Raw genomic sequence first — 22,744 nt, forward strand, 5'->3', positions numbered from 1 at the left:
AAATCACATCAGTGGTTCATCTGTCCCGGTGCTGTTTGCACGGACTTGCAGCAGCTCTCTAGCATTGACCAAGAGCGTAGAATTCAAGAGTTGGGAGGGACTCCAAGTTTCAGGCCAGGGTCATTCCCAGCCCTACCTGGAAATGTCGGGGTTTGAACTCGGGACCCTGTGCATGCCGAACAGGCCCTCCACCACGCGCCAAGGCTTGCCATTTTGACCCCCGCCCGCCGCATTTAGTTTGGCTCCCGTTTCCCAAACCAGAACGGCATTAACCATCCATTTGGCTCCACTGCGCCACAGAGTTCTGGTGCCCAAATGTTTTGCTTGACATCTCTGTTGGAAGAAGCTGGTCTCTTCCCAGTTCTCTTGCATTCTGCTGAATGAATTTGATTAATCGTCGAGTCTCTATGCAGCTGGCAAACATTTCCTGTGGTTTTTTTGGTTTTTTTTTAAGCGCATCTTTGATTAGAAATACGGAACGGCTATTAGCACGGAGTGGGTCCCCAAAGCTAAAAAGGGAAAGAAGAGAAGGGTGTGTGTGTGTGTGTGTGGAGGGGAAATCTGGAGACATTGCCGAAGAAATATGTATGGTTCTATGGCAGTGTCATTAAATACTTAGATAGTCTAAATGTGGTGTTGAATTAATCCGTGCTTTAAGGCGGCTGGACATACAACAGGAATGGCCAAGCTGAGACCCTCTGAATGCTATCGAACTTCCATCTCCCTCAGCCAGCATGCCCAATGGTCAGGGGTGATGGGAGCTGGAGTCCACAAAGATCCAGAGGTCCACAGTTTTCCCCATCCCTATGAGAGAGAGCCTAGTGACCTCCTCATGGTCATCTTGAGAGACAGTTTGGTGCAGTGGTTAGAGTGTTGGAGTAGTACCCTGGAGACCAGGGTTTGAATCTCACACTCAGCCATGTAAGTGAGCTTGAAAGCAGTCACTGCCTCTTGGACTAACTTATTATTATTATTATTATTATTATTATTATTATTATTATTATTATTATTTATTAAATCTGCACCCCGCCCTTCATCCGAAGATCTCACAAAAGGGGAGCACAAAATCTATATATATAAAATCGTTCAAGTTGGATGTTTGTATGATCAAGTTGGATGTTTGTATGATCTACACAGGACTTGCTGAACTCTTGTGTTATGGACTTCCAGTAGAATGAGTATCCTCCTGCATGTTTTGCAGATTCATTTTGTTTCATTCTAGATTATATTACTGGTGTGAGTAAATATACGCAGGTTACAATAAAAACGATGCAATATTGATACTGTTTTCAGCCAGTTACGTTTGGTGTATGGTTATTATACGTGATACGTAACTTAGGTTTTTTTTTTGGTGTTTGATACGAGTCATAGAACGTCAGCCAACCCAATGCCTTGTTGAAGGGACACTTTTTCGCCTGGCGCCTCCGGATATGCAGCGGACCTACCTCGCAGGGTTGTTGCGGGGACAAAACGAGCAGCGAGGGAGAGACACGTACACTCCTTGGAGAGAGGAAAAAGTGGGCTGCAAATTCAACACATAAATACGGAACAGCATCCCTGTGCTTCAAACTGCCAGGGATGCAGCCAATGCGCTCAGTCATTAAACTGATGTGCTATGGCATGCCAGGGTCTCCGTTCCCACACAGGCTGAGGAATGCCGGGTTTCCAGGCAGCTTCTTCCTTCTGTCGCGGAGAAGAAGAAAAAGGCCCCAGAGCGCTTGGCAGGGAGAAGACTACGATGAAGCAGAGCATTAGGTGGAGAAAGAGATAGCAAGAGGAAAGGGATATCAGACGTCTTCAGGCAAGATAACACGATAAATAATCAATCAATCCCGAGCGAAATCCTTAAGTGCTTGATGTATCCGCCCGCAAATTGAATCACTTCGCCTACCAGGAAGTTCTCCCTTGTAAATAAATGAGAGCTGAAATGGCCCATCTTGGGGAGGGGTGCGTGGAAGGGAGAATAATGCTGTTAACGCCTCTGATTAAGTTTTACACAAGCATATGAGAGCAAACTAAAAGGTTTTAGCTTTTTAATTTAAGAAATGAGGAATATGATATAATTTCAATTTGGGGTGGGGAGGAGGCACCTCGGATAGCGGGCCTCGCAATTGGATTAGGCCCTAATGTACTTTTATAAGGTGCCAGCCTCGCTGGCGATTAAGGCAGGGGTGTAATATCCTTTATTAACAACTTAATGGACTCGCCTCGACTCAATCTGTCTTAATCAGCGATTCCAGTCCACCTGGGAGATCGAGTTTGCGTGGAACCCAAAACGCCGGCCTGATGAAGGAGGCCAGACAACAATCCGTCAGTGTCAAAGTGAGAAAGCCGCGATGAAGGAGAGCGGAAAGGCAGGGCAGCTGAGGGGAGACAGTTGCGAGTATTCGGAATCAAACCTCCAGCAGGCGTCAGGGCCTATCTGCTCCCGAACTTTGAGTCGAGCGGGGCATCCTCAAAAGGGAAACATGAGCCCCTCGCAAATGCTCATACCAACTAGTTTCATTTGCACACAACGCAAAGAAGCCATAGGCTTGTTCAACAAAACATAAGCTGACCTGCTTGGTTTGTTTATTTTCCTCTCCTCGGGGCCAGCACTACCATTAGGCAAGGTGAGACAGCTTTCTCGGGCTGTAGATGCTGAGGAACAGTGTGGTGGTGGAGGAAAGGACTGAGGGTATTGTGTGGCCTGCTCTGCAGCCTTCAGTCACCAGTGATGATGTAAGATCCAGCTGCCAGTCTGGCTGGCTTCTTTATATGGATGAAGTGTCTTCCCCACAACGCCAGCCCTGAAGAGACACAGCTAGAGACTATTGAGTGTCAAATAAGAGTAAGAATCCAGGACAGTGGGCTGCTCCTTCAAGCTCCTGTCCGCTTTCAACAGAGGGGTAGAGCTTAGACAGTCACTGGACCTGCCTCAGGATACAAAGGCTCGGTTGACTTGCATCTCTTGCTGGAACAACATCTTTGCGAACTGGGAGCTGTCCCAGGTCCTGAAGCTCTTGCCTCTCCTTCCTCCCCATCTACTACTGTGCTGCTATCGGATGCTCATAAAAGCAGCTTGCTACCAGGTCTTAGATGTCTTCCTGCTCCAGGCTAGTCTCTTCAGATTCTTCCTCACTGCACTCACAGCCCAAATAAACAAGAGGGATCATTGCTCTTGTGCCTGGCACGCAGAGGGTTTCCTCAATGGCCTGGCTCAGAGTAAGGCACCTTCATATGCTCATAGTCATAGTCACATACATTTGTGCCAAGGTATGGTTTAATAATAAAGGAGACAGTACCTGTAAGCCTATGCAGTGTCTCCCCTCCGCTCCCAATCAGAGAATCAGCACGATAATTTTGTGATCTGGGATAAGGTGGCAGGATGGACCATTCAAAGGGTGTACCTCATAAGCAACCTTGAATTCCACCACCTCTCTTTAGGACAGGGATGCGGAACCTGCCCCTCTCTAAATGCTTATTAGACTACACCTCCCATCATCCTTCCTGTTGGTCATGCTGGCTGGGGCTTATGGGAGTTGGTCAAACAGAACTCTGAACAACTTAGAACCACAGAATTGCAGGAACCCTTCTATTTCAGCTCGATCACTGAGATAACCCGCAGGAGAACCACTGGTCATTCCCAAGTTGGCGAGGCTCATTTGAGAACCACGAGGAACCGGCCCTTCCATCCTGGGGAATGCTCTGCCAAGAGAGATTCAGCATGTGCTGTTTTAACTTTTAAATGCCTGCCGAAAACTTTTCTATTCCATCAGGCCTACGCAGGCAAGAGGAATGCATCTTATCAAAACAGCTAGCTGACTTCTGATTTTAACATATTTATATAGTTTTTATTGTACGCAGTACTTTTTTTCTTTAAAAATAATGTTTAGGGGTACTCTCATTTTCCTACTCATATTGAAATACTGCCCCTCAATGAGGCCAAACTTAGATTCACAAAATGTCATGGGGTGTGCGTCCCCCCAGAAAAAAGCACTGATTGTATGTACATACAGTTGTGCACCACTCCAAAAATTTTTTTTAATGAATCGTGGTATATAAATATTTTTATAAATAAAAATATGTAACTATGGGGCAACAGGTTCATCACTCCTGCTTTAGAAATTAACCATCAGATACCGTGTGCAAATGGCGGTTCTCATATACTCGTCCATCTACTGTATGTCTAAAGCAGGGGTCAGCAAACTTTTTCAGCAGGGGGCCGGTCCACTGTCCCTCAGACCTTGTAGTGGGCCGGACTATATTTTCAGAAAAAAAATAAATGAATGAATTCCTATGCCCCACAAATAACCCAGAGATGCATTTTAAATAAAAGGACACATTCTACTCATGTAAAAACACACTGATTCCCAGACCATCCATGGGCCAGATTGAGAAGGCGATTGGGCCGGATCCGGCCCCCGTGCCTTAGTTTGCCTCCCCATGGTGTAAAGCAGGGATCAGCAAACTTTTTCAGCAGGGGGCCGGTCCATTGTCCCTCAGACCTTGTGGGGGGCCAGACTATATTTTGAAAAACACTATGAACAAATTCCTATGCCCCACAAATAACCCAGAGATGCATTTTAAATAAAAGCACACATTCTACTCATGTAAAAACACCAGGCAGGCCCCACAAATAACCCAGAGATGCATTTTAAATAAAAGGACACATTCTACTCATGTAAAAACACCAGGCAGGCCCCACAAATAACCCAGAGATGCATTTTAAATAAAAGGACACATTCTACTCATGTAAAAACACGCTGATTCCCAGACCGTCCGCGGGCCGGATTTAGAAGGCGATTGAGCTGCATCTGGATCCTGTGCCTTAGTTTGGGGATCCCTGGTCTAAAGGCTTTCCACACTTCAGGGTGAGATTATGATCACTGCCTAGGGTGCTAATAATAATAATAATAATAATAATAATAATAATAATAATAATAATAATTTTATTATTATTTGTACCCTGTCCGTCTGGCTGGGTTGCTAGCAAGACACTCCCCTGACCCGTTCGGATGACTTCTAAGCAGGAATGCAAAATATAATAATCATAAATCCAAAAACCAAATGATTAGCAGGCCCGTTTTGTAAACAATGCGTGATCAGGCAGGGAGGGGGGGTATGGGAAGATGCGAGAAACGGATCCCCCTATAACCCACGTGAGACGCATCTCTCTGCCAGCCTCCCCCACCCCCACAGAAGGTGGATCCAGTGCCCGCAGCTGCAAGTACTCCAGAGTGGAAGATGGAGAGGATGGGGGGGAGGGAGGTAGGGAGAAGAGCATCAAAATGAAGTTGTTTGCAGTGTTTGATTCCATCCCTGGAATTATTTACAGCTGCAGGCGATATGAAAGTATGTAGAGCAAGTGTCCTCATTTACATGCTAATTCATTTATACCCTCTGGATTGATTCCACCAATTCATTTTCAGCCCACTAACTCTTCCGACGTGAATTATATTATCACCTTCAGAATGGCAGCAGGAAAATACAACTTGGGGGGTGGGAGTGGGGTGGGGAGGAGAGAGAGAGAGGTGCCCCCTGACCCTCTCACTCTCCAGATTGTCCTCGAAAACGGCAAGTTCAACCGTTGCAGAAGGACGGGGAGGTACGGCTGCGCACCTGGTTTTGACACCCAAGCCATGGTTTGGAACATCTGCGGGAGCAAAAAGACGATGGTTTGGAACGACATGTCAGATTAAAGGGCAGCACAGGGAGAGATCTGCAGGCTAGGGCAAGGCACGTAGACTTACGAGGAGGTTTTGCGCTTTGCTCCCCAAAGAAAAGAACCAGCCAGAACGTAATAAGAATGTAAGGAGAGCCTGCTGGATGAGGCCAATGACCCATCCAGGCCAACGCCCTGTCCTCACAGCGGCCAACCAGATTATTGCAGTGGTACCTCGACTTACGAATTTAATCCGTTCCGAATGCACATTCGTAGGTCGAAAAATTCGTAAGTCGAAAAAAGCGATTTCCCCATAGGAATGCATTGGAAACGAAAAATTCGTAAGTCGAGTAAACCGCATCTAAAATTCGTAAGTCGAGTAAACCCCATCTAAAACCGCCAACGGATGTCCTTTGGATGTCGAAAAATTCGTAGGCGTGCGTGCACATTTTTCATTCGTAAGTCGAAAAATTCGTATGTCGAGTAATTTGTAAGTCCACTGTATTTATTATTTATTGAATGTATATACAGCCCTATACAGCGGGGTCTCAGGGCGTTTCACAGAATGAATAAATAAATATATCTAGCAAAAGCACACTGTCTCTCTTCTGTGGTTTCCAGCAACTGGGGCAGAGTCATGCCACCATGCTTAGTAGACCTTGATATTCCTCTCTTCTATGAACTTGTCTAATCCTCTTTTAAAACCAACAAGGTTGGCGGCCATCGCTGCTTCCTGGGTGACTGGGATCCATACAGGGGTGTAGCAAGGGGGCGGGGGGCGGCCCAGGTTCCATAATGGAGGGGTGACAAATTATCAAGGAACAATTTTTTTTGAAAAAAAAAATTTTTTTTGAATTTTTTTAAAATGCCTGCTCTGAAGGTCTTATCTTACTATACTAGGGATTATATAGCTATATATGAAATTTCATGCATATTGGTTAATGTCTTTTTGCAAACTTCCATTCCTGCTGGTTCTGCTTGGCTCTGGTTTCAGTGTCGGGATCCACAGAATGCTGTGTGATATACAGTGGTACCTCGCTAGACGAATGCCTCGCTAGACGAGAAAAACTTGCTAGACGAAAGGCATTCACTAACAAAAGGGTGACTTGCAAGACGTATTTCCCTATGGCTGTGACTCGCAAAACGGAAACGTTTTGCGGTTTTTTCTCTCTCGTAAAACCGCGCTTCCTCCGACCGTGCTTCGCAAGACGAAATTTCCGCTATACGACAGCACTCGCGGAACGAATTAATTTCGTCTTGCGAGGCACCACTGTAGTAAGTCTGCAGCTTGAGTTTGCTAGTAAAGTGAGACTAGCAGATGCAATTGGCAGATGCAACCAGCCTGCAATACTTTCTATAGGAGTGCTGGGTCAGAATGACTCAGCATTAATGTGCTGTCAGTTGATTGGCTCTCATCGGTATAAAAGGGAAACCTATGCCGCCGTGTGGTGTGGTAGTAGAAGGGTGTGGTCAGAGAGATAGAGAGAGAGGTTTAGAGAGAAGTCTTCCTACATGCCTTAAGGCATAGCTGTCAACTTTTCCCTTTCCTTGCGAGGAATCCTATTTGGAATAAGGGAATTTCCCTTAAAAAGGAGGAAAAGTTGACAGCTCTGGCCTTAAGGTGCAGCCAGGTACTCTGCTTATTTGTATGAACTGCTCATGTATCATAGCCTGTAGATATTTGTATATAGCTCACAATAAATTTACTGCACTAGAGAACCTGGAACTCTGAGCATTTCTGCTAAAACGCCGCAGAGAAATTTGCGACATTCAGCTGACTGACATGAGCACCTCGCCTAGACCCCCCAAGCTCAGCTGCTGAGATGATGTGGAAAGTCCATGAGCAATTACCGTATTTTTCGCTCCATAAGACGCACCTAGTTTTTAGAGGAGGAAAGGGGGAAAGCCCTGCTTTTTTGAGGATCAGCTGAAAGTGGTGCAGTTTCTTTTGCAAAGAGGAAAAGCCCCGTTTTTATGGGGTTCAACTCACAGTTCTGCAGCTTCTAGTCCTACAGCCATTTCTACATTTTCCAGACAGATAATCTAATCAGCCAGTCACATGTTGCTGGGGAAACAAACAGCCTCCCTCTGCATTCAACAACGGAGGCAGGGCTGGAAAGGGAGCCTTATCTCTCTCCCGATCACTTGCTGAACAACTGTTCAGCGGCTTCCTTTCAACACCCCCTTGTCTCTTTGTAAAAAAAAGAGCACAATCTGCTTTTGGCCCCTAGGCAATTCAGAGCCAGGGACCATGCATTTGCTCCATAAGACGCACATACATTTCCCCTTACTTTTTAGGAGGAAAAAAGTGTGTCTTATGTAGCGAAAAAATATGGTAATAGGTCCATGAACATACTGCTTAGGAAGCAGCGGGATAGGGTCCCACCATTTGTGTAAAGAATGCTAATTCCAGCAGTCAGATCATTCATCCGGCTAACTCAGAACTGCCTCTTCCAGCCTTTCCCACCTTCAGGCCCTCAGGCTGGTCTACTTCCATAGCAGGTCTCTTTCCAAGTAGGGACGCGAGTGGCGCTGTGGTCTAAACCTCTGAGCCTCTTGGGCTTGCCGATCAGAAGGTCGGGGGTTTGAATCCCCGCAATGGAATGAGCTCCCATTGCTCTGTCCCAGCTCCTGCCAACCTAGCAGTTCAAAAGTACGACAGTGCAAGTAGATGAATAGTTACTGCTGTGGAAGGAAGGTAAACGGTGTCTCCGTGTGCTCTGGTTTCTGTCAGGGTGTTCTGTTGCAAAAGAAGCGGTTTGGTCATGCTGGCCACATGACCCGGAAAAGCTGTCTGTGGACAAACACCGGCTCCCTCAGCCTGAAAGTGAGATGAGCGCCACAAACCCATAGTCACCCATCTTTCCAAGTCCTGCAGCTGGAGATCCTTTTCTAGCTCAGTGGTGGACCATGTGCTCCATTCACCAAAGATCCCAGATTCAATCCCTGGCAGCACTGAAACTCTGGAGAACCAGACAATGCATGCAGGCAGTACTAAGCTCGCCAGACCAAGTGTCTGTCTTTGTACAAGGAAGTTTCTTTGGCTCCTAAGTGGATTCGCCAGGGATTGAGCCTTCTGAATCCACAAATCCTTCCAGCGCTGGTGCCAATGCCCCCCTTGCAATTAGCATCTCGCCTGGGATGAGCGCTTGTGACTTTCGCAGGTGCCCAGGTGGATGGCATGCTATAAACGTTGGTTCTCTTGGGGGACAAAGGATGATAAGAGACTCCTGGCTTTTGTGGTCCATCTCGGTGAGGCTGCGCAAGAAATCTGTTTGCCCTCTGAACTGTGCCTCTGATGATCTCAAGTATCCCTTTGCTAGTGAAACACAGAGCCACTTGGCAGCCAAGGGAGCTGGGCTGGGGGAGGGGACAATTTCCTGTCCCTGCTTAATTCTACTTCAAAGCTCTTTGGCCAGGAAAATTGATAATGCAGTCAAGTACAGTTTCTTTAAATGTCCTCATTTAGCTCTCGAAACTGGGCTATTGAATCCATGCAGTTCTTTGATCAAGACCGGTTAATTAAGTTATTCCCTTGATATGGGTCTTATCACTTTCACTCTAGACCTCCATCACGCTGCCACAATTTGCATGAAGGCTTTGATATGCATCCAGTAAGCTCCTCCAACCAGCCCAGAAATGGGGAGTTTCAAGATGAGATGCCCAGTTAAGCCTTGTCAGTTTCAGACTCACATCAGTCCTGGGCTGTTGTCTGAAGGGTCTGTGAAACTTCCCAGGAGCATCGTGCAGCGGACCAAGGCCTTCTCCTGCCACAACCTCGCCAGGACAAAAGCCTTTGCTTCGTTGACCAAGTTGCATCTCAGCTTCTCCACTTCATTGCAGGGTGGAGAAAACCCTTAGCCTGGAGAAGACTATCAATGGCTGTGATGGCTCTATGTTCTTCCTCTGCTATGCCTCTGAATACAAGTTGCTAGGATTCCCAAGTGTGGACACCATTATTGCACCCAGGTCTTGCTGGCAGGCTTCCCACAATGGGCATCTGATTGGGCACTGTGAGAAAAGGATGCTGGATTAGATGGGCCCTAGGTCTCATCCTGCAAGGCCTGGCCGATCTGGAGGCTTTGTGTTGTGTGCCAACCATATAGATGATGCCCCATGTCATCTCTTGATGTGCCAAGGCCTGAGCACATAGTCCTAGCTAACTCTTCTGGTTGGGTCTATCTCACAGTTGGATTCCCATCTCCCAACATAGCTGCCTGGACCAAAGACCAGGGACAGTCCCAGATTTAAGAAGCCAACAAAGTTTCAGATCTGATCCCAGAATGTGCTGCTTTTCATTGGTTGTTGTTTAGTCATTTAGTCGTGTCCAACTCTTTGTGACCACATGGACCAGAGCACGCCAGGCACTCCTGTCTTCCACTGCCTCCCACAGTTTGGTCAGACTCATGTTGGTAGCTTCGAGAACACTGTCCAACCATCTCGTCCTCCATCGTCCCCTTCTCCTTGTGCCCTCCATCTTTCTCAACATCAGGGTCTTTTCCAGGGAGTCTTCTCTTCTCAGGAGGTGGCCAAAGTATTGGGGCCTCAGCTTCAGGACCTGTCCTTCCAGTGAGCACTCAGGGCTGATTTCTTTAAGAATGGATAGGTTTGATCTTCTTGCAGTCCATGGGACTCTCAAGAGTCTCCTCCAGCACCAGAATTCAAAAGCATCAATTCTTCGGCGATCAGTCTTCTTTATGGTCCAGCTCTCACTTCCATACATCACTACTGGGAAAACCATAGCTTTAACTATACGGACCTTTGTCGGCAAGGTGATGTCTCTGCTTTTTAAGATGCTGTCTAGGTTTGTCATTGCTTTTCTCCCAAGAAGCAGGCGTCTTTTTATTTCGTGACTGCTGTCACCATCTGCAGTGATCATGGAGCCCAAGAAAGTGAAATCTCTCACTGCCTCCATGTCTTCCCCTTCTATTTGCCAGGAGGTGATGGGACCAGTGGCCACCAGCAAGCCACTCCAGTATCCCTGCCAAGAAAACTCCATGCTTTTCCTTAGGACATCTCTATTTTGATTGGAGAAATGTTGGAGGGTATGGAATTGGACATCCCCGGGGCATTTTCCCCCAGCTAGAACTCACCAGAACTCAATTTTGGCAGCTCTCAGGTGAGAATAAGGCCACTTTGCTGAATCTCTCCTGAATATTCTCGTCTGTTTTTATGGTATGTCCACCATTCCCACCCCCCATTCCCCACCCACCTCACCCTCCTTGCAGCTACGGCACAAAAACAACCACCCCAAAACCCTTTTTGTGGGGGGGGGGGCTGGGCGAGGAGAGAAACTCTGCATCTGCAAATGGTGAGCCCCACTCCCCAGAAACTGTTGGCACAATCTTTCCCGGAGAAATGGGTTGAAATGGTCCTCCCAATTTCTGTATGCACAAATCTGAAGGCAGCCCTGTTTAGGGAAGCTTTTAATGTTTGAGGGATTATTGTATTTGAATATTTTGTTGGAAGCCGCCCAGAGTGGCTGGGGAAGCCCAGCCTAATAATAATAATAATAATAATAATAATAATAATAATAATAATAATAATAATAATACTTTATTGTTTATACCACGCCCATCTGGCTGGGTTTCCCCAGCCACTCTGGGCGGCTTCAAACAGAATGTTAAAATACAATAATCTATTAAACATTAAAAGCTTCCCTAAACAGGGCTGCCTTCAGATGTCTCCTAAAAGTCTGGTGGTTGTTTTTCTCTTTGACATCTGGTGGGAGGGTGTTCCACAGGGCGGGTGTCACTACCGAAAAGGCCCTCTGCCTGGTTCCCTGTAACTTGTCTTCTCGCAGCGAGGGAACCGCCAGAAGGCCCTCGGCGCTGGACCTCAGTGTCCGGGCAGAACGATGGGGGTGGAGACGCTCCTTCAGGTATACAGGACCGAGGCCGTTTAGGGGTTTCAAGGTCAGCACCAACACTTTGAATTGTGCTTGGAAACATCCTGGGAGCCAATGTAGATATTTCAGGATCGGTGTTATGTGGTCTCGGCGGCCACTCCCAGTCACCAGTCTAGCTGCCGCATTCTGGATTAGTTGTAGTTTCTGGGTCACCTTCAAAGGTAGCCCCACGTAGAGCGCATTGCAGTAGTCCAAGCGGCGTATAAATAAATTATTATTATTATTTGATGGAGAATTCTCTAGGGCGGGGGGAGCCATGACTGTTTGAAATGGTCTTGCAGAACTTTAAATGCATGGTGCCCACAGGAGACGGGAGCCTTTCATATGCCTTTGAGAATTAACTCCGCACAATTCCCAACCCACCGCACTAAATTTTTTAATGAGAATAGATCTGCAAACTCCTGGTCTGGAGAAGGATCCTGTGGCTAAGAATAGGCAGGAAAACCCTTAGCAAGCACTTCCATGAAAAATGCTATGTGGTCCTATTCAAAATATTTAACTGGATTATGAGGGCATCACACCCCACACCCCACCCATAGCTGTCAACTTTTCCCATTTCTCGCGAGGAATCCTATCCGGAATAAGGGAATTTCCCTTTAAAAATGGAAAAGTTAGAACTTATTTCCATATGTGGTGGACGTGCCCAAAGGTAAAAGAATTCTGGGAAAAGATTTATAATGAAATGAAGAAGGTGTTGAAAAACACATTTAACAAGAAACCAGATTTTTTTTTTACTGGGCATCCTAGGCCAGGAAATCCCAAAATGTGATAGAACTTTATTTATGTATGCCACAACTGCAGCCAGAATTTTGATAGCTAAAAACTGGAAGACAGAGGAATTACCAATGGTTGAAGAATGGCAGATGAAAATAATGGACTATATGGAACTTGCTGAGATGACCCGGAAATTCCGTGACCAGAGGGACAAAGCAGTGGGAGAAGAATGGAAGAAATTTAAATTGTATTTTAAAAATTATAGTAAGATTGAAATTTAGATGTAACTTGAAAGATAAGTTAGACTGCAGATTTAGAGTATGTTAAGTGTTAAGGAATTGGGAGACAATGAATTAAGACAATGGTTAAACAAATGGATAGGATTTTTTGTTGTAAAATAAGGTTTATATAATGTAAAGAAATTACCAAAGATGAGAGACAATGAACGCAGGAAGGGCAGACGTGAGGAAGTCAATTCACAATGTTAAGGAAAGAAACAGGTGAAATGAATAATTTTTTGTTTTTATTGTAGTTTGTTTGTAATAGTTGTATCGTTGTGTGTGTGTGTTTGTTCTATGTAGTTTGTTGATGCTTTGAAAAAGTTAATAAATGTTTTTTTAAAAAAGGGGGGGGGAGTTGACAGCTATGCCCCCACCAGCATACCTGAACTCGCCACAGACTTACTTTTTAAAAAGAAAGATGGACAATAAAAGGTTCCCCCACTTAAAAACAAACAAACAAACTCCTGTCCCATTTTTTATTAATATTCTTTACTTGCTCAAAGTCCTCTCCCTTGGCTGCCAGTATAAACACCAGGTGAAATTCAGATGAGGGAAAAGGCCATTTCTTCCCCCAAGCCACCAAAGCAAAGCCGTGTTATATAATCTGGCACCATTTAAATCATTCTTGATTTAACACAAACAAGTGCAAAAAGGGAGCCCATTGTGGGAGCAACCGGCTAGCTACACGGGCGCACATGTTTGGATGCTGTCATTGTTTTATATATATAAGAAAATAACAAATTTCCCTTATTTGTTTCCCCCCACCCCCTCCCTTCTGCCTTCCATACAACTTCCTGAGGTTTATTTTGAAAAGAAGAAAAAAAAAGTCAACCGGTCCATTGCTCTGGGCAAACCGGCTTGCTGAGAGCTGCGCTGCCACCTAGCGGTGAGAAGGAAATGTTCGCAGCGAGTCGGTCTCCCCGCACACAGAATCGTAGGATTGTGGAGTTGGAAGGGACCCCCAGGGGTCATCTAGTCCAACCCCCCTGCAATGCAGGAATCCCAGCTAAAGCATCCGTGGCAGGTGGCCATCCAAGCTCTGCTTTAAAACCTCCAAGGAAGGAGAGTCGACCTTCACACCACACAAGCCCAATTCAGCAGCCCCACACACAGTTAAAGGCACCCTCCTCTCTGCTCGACACTAGCTTAAGGACAGTGCACTAAAACAGCCATGGCTCCCCCCCCCACCCCAGGAATTCTGGGAACTGTGTATTTTCCTGCGGGTGCCAAGAGTTGTCAGGGGGCTCGTATTCCCCTCCCAGAGCTACAATTCCCAGGGTGTCTCCCTCTTCCCAGGGAAGCCTTGGAATTGTAGTTCTGTTAGGGGTTCCCAGCATCCTGAACAAACTACAACGCCCAGATTTCTCTGGGGGTAGCTTGAAAATTTAAGCATCTACGACAGTGTTTTAAATAAAATAGAAAATTCTTTCCAGTAGCACCTTAGAGATCAACTGAGTTTGTTCTTGGTATGAGCTTTCGTGTGCATGCACACTTCTTCAGACAGAAGAAGTGGACAGATTGGTATCTGAAGAAGTGTGCATGCACACGAAAGCTCATACCAAGAACAAACTCAGTTGGTCTCTAAGGTGCTACTGGAAAGAATTTTCTATTTTGTTTCGACTATGGCAGACCAACACGGCTACCCACCTGTAACCAGTGTTTTAAATGCATGGTGACCATTGCTGAACCACTTTGGAAATTGTAGCTCGGTGGGGGTGGGGTGGGGCTCCTAAGAACTCTCAGCACCCCTTAACAAAACCACAGCTCCCATAATCCTTCGGGGGAAGCCACGACTGTTTAAAGAGGTAAGATAGTGCTTTAAATGTGTGGTATGAACGTGGCCTCTCCAGAGTGGTTTTGCAATCCCTCTTTACAGGGAAATCTGTTGATTGTAGCCCTGTGAGGGGAAGAGAGGCCTCTTAAGAGCCTTCAGCACCCTTAAGAAACTACACTTCCCAGAATTCTTTGGGGGAAGCCATAAGGCTTCTGGCAGCTCTACATCCATGCCCCATTATAGTGGCCCCTTGGTTCTCAAACGCCTTGGTACTCAAACAACTTGGAACCCAAACCCGGAAGTAAGTGTTCCTGTTTGCGAACTTTTTTTGGAAGCCGAACGTGCTCCGTTTTGCGTGCCACACTTCCGTTTTGAGTGTCTGTCTGTTTTTGCTATTTATTTGGGTTTTTGTTTCTGCAGCTCTTTTTGTTTTGTGACTGTGTGGAACCCAGTTCAGCTGATTGATTGATTGTGTGACTGCAGTACCTTGTTTACTGCTTTCATTTTATGGATCAACGGTCTCGTTAGATAGTAAAATTCATGTTAAATTGCTGTTTCAGGGGCTGTTTTTAAAAGCCTGGAACGGATTAATCCATTTTGCATTGCTTTCTATGGGAAAGCGCGCCTTGGTTTTGGAACGCTTTGGTTTTGGAACGGACTTCCGGAACGGATTAAGTTTGAGAAATGAGATACCACTGTACTCGCTTGGTAGCAGAGGAGGTAGAAACTGATCCTAAACAGAGTTCCTGAATTGCTCTAGGCTGGACTGGGATTCTCCAGACAGACCAGTGTACAGAGGAACATCAGCCAATGAACACATTTGCTGTCCAAATGATGCCAGCGAGTCTATCAAGTTTGCTTTCAAGGCCTGTTCAGTTTGCGGATCTGGACCAGGGACACTCCATCCCTGACTGTCCACTTTCCAGGTTTTGAATAAACCCCTTCTTGTTGTTTTTCCTCCAGCTTCCTCTTTTTCTTCTTCTTCTTTTTTGGCCAAATGGCCTTTACTCTCCTAAAGCAGAAAAGACAAACAGAATGGCTACTCCATCAGCAACGGCAAACGGACTCTCCTTCTCCGAGGATACTTCACTCTTCCGCCTAGTTCTTTATCTTCAACATATGGAATAAGCCGAATTTCGTTTTCTTCTTTTCGCTTTCCTGGGTGTTACGGGGCACATCTACAGAGGGCGAGAAAAACGACACGCACCTTTGCATAACTGAACTAGAGTGCAGATGCGGTTGCGATCCACGGGGTGCGATAGATTATGGAGTCGAAACTCAGGAAAGGGCTCAAGGCTGGTTTTCCAAGATCACCCGACTCCTCAGACCAGGAAGGTTGTTATCTATGGGAGGGACAGGCTGCTACAATTCCCATAATCCCTGGCTGGGGGCTGATGGGAGTTGGAGTCCAGCAACACCTCGTAGAGAGTACCATCTGGGCTTCTATTGGTCTAGTTTCCTCCTAGGGCCCGGACTGACTCCAGCTGCAAAAGTTGAGGCTGCCGAACCGATTATTGCTTCGGGGAAGTTGTTGCTGTTCTCGCTGTTAATTTTTTGCATCTTTCTTTTGGATCTCACGATTTATGTGGAGATTAAGTAGGCCGTATACCTTTTGATGCTTTGTTTATTGGTCATGACTACTTTTGTTCTGTGTATAGTTATGTGATTTGTTTTTAAAAAATACAGTATGTTGTAAGCTGAGCCTTGAGCACGGTTTGAACTTTGGAAAGGCAGCATGCAGATAAAATGATTGATTAATATTGCTTTAAATGTGTGTTGCGAATGGGGTCCAGATCTGACCCAGCACATCTGGTCTTATCCAAGGATGAGGCTTCACCCCTCCCCCCACAAAAAAATATCGCAGATCAGGCTTACCGAGCCTCTGGATCATGGCCGCCATTACTTCATCTTCTTCAATTTCCCTGAGGAAGGAAAGACAGACAGTTGAAAGAGAGAGGGGGAGAGAGAGAGAATGCACTCCAGACAGGGGCGTAGCAAGGTATATTGATACCCGGGGCAAAAAAAAAAAATTGTCCCCCCCCCCGAGGCATAGGAAAATTTCCCAGTGTGGAAAATTTCTTGTCAACCCCCCCCATTGATCCCCCCCCCGCAAAAATGGTTTTACGTTATTTCATATTTTCTTACAAAGGAATAATAACAAGTAATAATAATAATAATAAAACTTTTATTTATATCCCACCCTCCCCGGCCAAAGTCGGGCTCAGGGTGGCTAACATCAGATACATAACATTGGTATAAAATCAAACAATAATTAAATTACCTGCTAAAAACATCTCAAAATCAAATTAAAGTCTAGTTAGATGGCTTTCCACAGGGTTAGGGTTGGGAACAGTAAAGTGTTCTCTGAACTGAAATTCCAGCCTTCATGACATAGGAAAACAGCCAAGTGAACAGCTATTTTGGTGGAGGAGGGTCAAGATATTAACTGATATGCATGAAATTTCATATATAGATATATAATCCCTAGTATAGTAAGATAAGACCTTTGGAGCAGGCATTTTTTTTTAAAAAAAGAAGAAATTCCAAAAAAAATTGTTCCTTGATAATTTGTCACTCCCTCCATTATGGAACCCGGGGTGGCCCGCCCCGCTCCCGCCCCCTTGCTACGCCCCTGAGCAGAACAAATGAAAAGGAGTCTTCTAACCAGTTAGAACCTGTAATGATCACAGCGAGAGAACAAGGGACCCATCTCCTAGAATGGCGCTGCTCCCAATTAAGGATTACACTCCCTTAATCTCCATCACTCTTACGTCTTGTAATCTGAGTTTGTCCCCTCTGTGCTTTCTGTTCTGCCACTGTCTCAGCCCTTCTTGACCTTTGGGAGAGCAGATGAATGCTTTCCAGAGACAGTGAACCTGTTAACTCTCTATCTCCCAGTCTTTCTTTTCCTAGCTATTCCCCACCCGGTATTTCCCAGCTTCTGCCTTCTGAACTATGTCCCTCTGCAAACCACTGTTCCAAATCTATACTGCCCTCCTGCTCCTGGGAAGATTCAGGATCCTGATCAGGGCGAGGGAGAGGCTCCCACCATTCTTCCTCAGTGCAGCCCTCCTCAGCACGGACCCTGACATCAACGTCTTTATAAGGAATGAAGGGGATGATCATCAAATTTGCAGATGGCCCCAAACTGGGAGGGGTAGCTGATGCTGCAGAAGACAGAATCAGAATTCAAAATGGCCTTAACAAATTAGAGAAGTGGGATTCCAGGTTTCGGCGCTGGGTTGTCCGTGTTCTGCAACATAACCGTATGCAAAGAGAGCAAGTAGATGCATGGCTTGGTTTGCATGATCCGTGCCGGCTGCAAAAACCTACTTTTATTGGCACAGAAAAGTTGTTGACCTTAAGGACAGGTTGGGCAGTGGAAGACCCCCTTCATTTGAAACTCTGGAGGGGCAACTGCCAGTCAGTGAAGACAGAACAGAGCTAGATATGGCCCTAAGACTCAGTGCAAGGCATCTTGCAGTCCTAAGGCAGATGCCTCCCCACATGTAAGAAGGCAGGAACTGAACTCGGGGCCTTTGACATGCGAAGGTGATGCTTTGCTGCTGAACTCGGACCCCTCCCATCCTCTCCAGTCTTGGCGTTTCAGGGCTCTGTCAGTTCCTCCCTTCCCTGTGTAGGAGTGGAACAGGCTGCAAAGTTGGGCTCCATGCCTCTTCTTTTCACTTTTGCCTCCGTGCTCCTGATTTTCCTGTTTCTCAAGAGGAAGCCCCTTCAGGAAAAGAAGGCAGGACTTCTTAATAGAGGGCCCTGCGTTGAGGAAGACCTCTTTGGCCTCAGCATTTTCTGAGAACGGCCAACAAGATCCCATGGTGGGTCTTTATTGGCTCCTTCTGCCAATCGAGGTTCATAGGGTCCGGCTCCTTGGCAAGCCTTTTGGAGTAATTAGGAACCGTCTTAGTTTCTGGCTGCTGTTTCCTTGTCGGCCTAGGTCTTTTCGCTCCAAGCTCCAAAAGAACGTGCTGACTAGGCAGGTGGAAAAGAGGTGGTGCTGCCAGTCTGCTATTTCTCTCCCCTGCCCCCAACCCCCCCCCCACAAAACTTTCTGTGAACCATATCAAAACTTTGCAGAGTTAAACCAAAGGGCTTGCAAAAAGGCTTGCAAACGAGTGTCAGGGAGGAGGCGAGGGTCCCTGCTGGGTCTCTGCTTGGATGCCTCTTTGCAGGAATGAGCAGAACAGGAACTCGTGCAGGACGACAACGGGCAGCTTCCTCTGGGAAACAAATCATCCTGTGCCTCCGATAGAAGAATGATCTGATGATATGTGCCACAGAGACACGGTAGAATTAGCCAATCCCAGCAACAGTTGATTGGAAAGAGGGACGACTACTGTAGGGAATCATGCAGAGAGGCAGCAGACAACCTCCTGACTTTTCTTTGTCCCCCCGCCTCCTTGATTAGTTTTTTTGAGGGGATGACTTCCTTGATCGAAACGGGGGAGAGGGAAGGAGCTGAAATGGTAGAATGTGCTCTGCTCCTTTGAAAGGTAGGGTCTGGGTTGACTGAGCTGAGCCAAGGGTCATACTTGACCTTTATGATGCCATGAGTCCTCATCCATCTGAGACGCACAGTTCAGTGCTATGTTCTTTGTAGGGTTCCAGCTGCTGAAACATCTGGAGTCAGGGGTGTAGCAAGGGGGGGCTCCATAATGGAGGGGGTGACAAATTATCAAGGAACAAAAATTTTTGAATTTTTTTTTAAATGCCTGCTCCGAAGGTCTTATCTTACTATACTAGGGATTATAAATATCTATATATGAAATTTCATGCATATCGGTTAATATCTTGACCCTCCTCCACCAAAATAGCTGTTCACTTGGCTGTTTTCCTATGTCGTGAAGGCTGAAATTTCAGTTCAGAGAACACTTACTGTTCCCAACCCTAACCCTGTGGAAAGCCATCTAATTAGACTTTAATTTGATTCTGAGATGTTTTTAGGAGGTAATTTAATTATTGTTTGATTTTATACCAATGTTATGTGTCTGATGTTAGCCACCCTGAGCTTGACTTCGGCCGGGGAGGGCAGGGTATAAAAAAAGTTTATTATTATTATTATTATTATTATTATTATTATTATTATTATTATTTGTTATTATTCCTTGTAAGAAAATATGAAATAACATAAAACCATTTTTGCGGGGGGGGGGGGTCAATGGGGGGGTTGACAAGAAATTTTCCGCACCAGGTACCACCTGACCTTCCCATGCCTGGGGGGGGTTTTTTGACAAATATTTGTTTTGCCCCCGGGTACCAATTTACCTTGCTATGGCCCTGGTTCTGCTTATCTGCTGCCGGGGTCAGGGAGAAAGCCGATTCCCTGAAGCCTGACAGGTGAACAACAACGGGTCCAGGACATAACCCTACAGTACCTCACTTGTCCTTTTTCTCCAGGATGGCGAGGGATAGGCAACAGAGTCAAGACAATGCATGACCACAGCCTTCTCCCCCACCCCCTGCCTGAAAGGCCTTCGCGCACCTGAGTCGGTCTTCGTCCAGGTCCTCCACGATTTTATTCCGGTCGTTGACCGTGGCCACGTACAACGCCAGCAGCTCCTCCTCGCGGGCCTTCTCCCTGGGCGTCTTCGAGAACTCTGAGCAACAGGGGGAAGGGAAACGGGACAGGCCATTACCATTAATTGGCTCACGAAATATCCACGCAGCTGTGAGTGGGGCAGTGGCGGTGGTGGTGGGGAGGTGGCTGGCAGGGCTCGCCAAGAGGGAAGGCATGCGGACATTCGCCCCCGTGTCCTGGATTCGAGTGGCGACAGTGACAGCAGGAGAACGGAAAAGAAAACTGAAAGGGCAAACGTGCTTTCCATCGGAGGAGTGGCGAAAGGAACAAAATGAGATGAAGCCGGGAAGGAATGGAGGAAGACATGGGAGCACAGAACAAGCCGCAGACTGCGCAAGACGGTCTTGCCCCTTATTCGGCCAGCTTATTCTACGAGTGTCTGCGTGTTAGAATTCCAATCATGTTTTAAATGCATTTGCTGCTGTTGTGTTTTGAACTTGTTTAAAAAATACCATATATGTAAATTGACTTGAGATGATGCTTTAGATTAATAAATTAGTTGTAACAAATGATAATAATTTATAATAAATTTATCGCCTGCCCTTCACCCCAAGGTCTCAAGGTTCCACTGTTCTGCTTTTTAATGTTGTGGATCCAGAATTGGCCTCTACAGTCGCTAACGGACTCATTGTTAGGATCGTGTTCATGGAAAACAATCTTATTTAGCTACAAATGATCGCCAAAGAAGATGATGAAGAAGAAGATGTATGTATGTATGTATGTATGTATGTACCGTATTTTTCGCGCCATAGGGCGCACCTCATTTTTAGAGGAGGAAACAAGAAAAAAAAAATATTTTTCTGGTTTTCCTCCTCTAAAAGCCCAGCTAAAAGTTTTGCAGCTTTTTTTGCAAAGGAAAAAACCCTGTTTTTTGGAGGATCAGCTAAAAGTTTTGCAGCTTTTTTGCAAAGGGGGAAAAGCAAAGCTCCTTTTGCAAAGGGGGAAAAGCAAAGAGGAAAAGCCCCATTTTTATGGGGTTCAACTTACATTTCTGCAGCTTCTAAAGTAAAGGGAGCCTTTTCTACAGTTTCCAGACAGATAATCTAATCAGCCAGTCACATGTTGCTGGGGAAACAAACAACCTCCCTCTGCAGCACATTCAACAATGGAGGGCGGGGCTGAAAGGGAGCTGGGACTCTTATCTCTCTCCCGATCTTTTGCTGCTCAGCTGCTCAGCGGGGTCCTTTCAACACCCCCCTTTCTCTTTGTAAAATAAAAAGCATGATCCTCTTTTGGCCCCATGGCAATTCAGCTCCAGGGACCACCATTTGCTCCATAAGACACACAGATATTTCCCCTTACTTTTTAGGAGGAAAAAAGTGTGTCTTATGGAGCAAAAAATACGGTATGTATGTATGCATGCATGCATGTATGTATGACAAATAAAGAAAGAAAGTGTTCTCGAAGCGACTAGCATGAGTCTGACCAAACTGTGGGAGGCAGTGGAAGACAGGAGTGCCTGGCATGCTCTGGTCCATGGGGTTACGAAGAGTCGGACACGACTAAATGACTAAACAACAAATTTATGTACCGTTATGTATTTTTCACCTGCCCAAAGTGAAAGCAGCACAAGATGCGAGTTACCTGTACTGTATCAGAGCAAAGGAAAAGGGGAGGGGGGGGACACTTTCTTTAAAAGGAGTCTCTAGAGAAAGGCGGAGGACCCACCAGATTTGCTCATGAGGCTCCTTAGCTCGCTCTCGATGTCCCACTGCTTTTCCTCCAGCTTCTGCTGGTTCATCCTGTCGGTTTCCAAAGAAAGGAAGGGAAGGAATGTTAGCGAGAAATGATATCAAGCGTCAGAACAACTTGGTCGCGATCAGGAAATTTCGCCCATGGTATGACTATTTTCCACCTTCCCATTTTGACTCTCTGGCACCCTACCAGCAATAACCTAGCAATTCAAAAATATAGGCGCGCTTTTACTCTCGCAAGGTTGAATGTATTGCCCTCGGCTGTACTTGAGGGACGATTCCAACAGATTCCACATGAAAAATGCTTACGTCCCTGTGGAGATGGCAGTACCGAATCAGTGGCGCATGCCCTTCTGGCCTGCACACTTTATAAAGACTTGAGATTATCACCCCTCTTTTATTGTCCATTCCGGGTCGCCCAACCTTAGCTGCGATTCCTGCATTGCAGGGGGCTGGGCTGGATGACCGCTGGGTGTCCCTCCACGCTTCTGCAATTCTACGGCTTCACTCACTTGTGCATGAGCTCAGACTCCCGCCTCAGCAGCAGCTGCTTCTCATGGATCAGCTTGAACCATTCCACCATCAGGGCATCCTCGCTCTCATCTGCAGACACAAGACCAAAGAAACCCTGAAGAGCCGGCTCTGAGCTCTTCGCCTCGGAGGCTGCCAGAGGTTTGATAGAACTAAGCCAACTGGGGCTTGAATGGGGGACATCTCGGACCCCGCCAAGCAAACCACGGGCGGGCGTCCCAAAGGAAAAGCTTCAATATTTCTTTTTTATATATAGAATCCAGATTTTAAAACATTTTATTTTTGCATATTAAAAAAATTGTGCATTCCAATAATTAAAATCATTTGAACAAAAAAAAAAATGGCACTTGGTTAACTGCATTTTACAGCTTGCGGGACCTTGGTACAGCTTTGCATATATTCGGGTGTTACTAGATTACTCTAGTCCCTTCTCAGGATCTTCTTTCGAGACACATGCAAGCTCTTTCGTGCCACCATTGAATATTGAATATTGAAGGAAAAGCTTCAATATTTCATATACAGTGGTACCTTGGTTCTCAAACTTAATCCATTCCGCAAGTCCGTTCCAAAACCAAGGCGCACTTTCCCATAGAAAGTAATGCAAA

The 22,744-nt window shown here is 46.1% G+C and overlaps 1 protein-coding gene across 1 annotated transcript in view; it reads right to left on the reverse strand.

Moving 5' to 3' along the window:
- Positions 1–15,335: 15,335 nt before the first annotated feature.
- Positions 15,336–22,744, reverse strand: part of MICALL2 (MICAL like 2) — a 28,180-nt gene continuing 20,771 nt past the window's right edge. Inside the window, exons 13-17 of the mRNA XM_033166500.1 lie at positions 22,121–22,211; positions 21,583–21,656; positions 19,819–19,933; positions 16,197–16,243; positions 15,336–15,499 (exon numbers count right to left, since the gene is read on the reverse strand). Coding sequence (XP_033022391.1) covers positions 15,420–15,499; positions 16,197–16,243; positions 19,819–19,933; positions 21,583–21,656; positions 22,121–22,211 — 407 coding nt within the window. The 3' untranslated portion in view covers positions 15,336–15,419. The remainder of the gene's footprint in view (positions 15,500–16,196; positions 16,244–19,818; positions 19,934–21,582; positions 21,657–22,120; positions 22,212–22,744) is intronic.

The sequence above is a fragment of the Lacerta agilis genome, chromosome 13 (genome assembly GCF_009819535.1).
Source record: "Lacerta agilis isolate rLacAgi1 chromosome 13, rLacAgi1.pri, whole genome shotgun sequence".
In the NCBI taxonomy this organism is placed as follows: Eukaryota; Metazoa; Chordata; class Lepidosauria; order Squamata; family Lacertidae; genus Lacerta; species Lacerta agilis.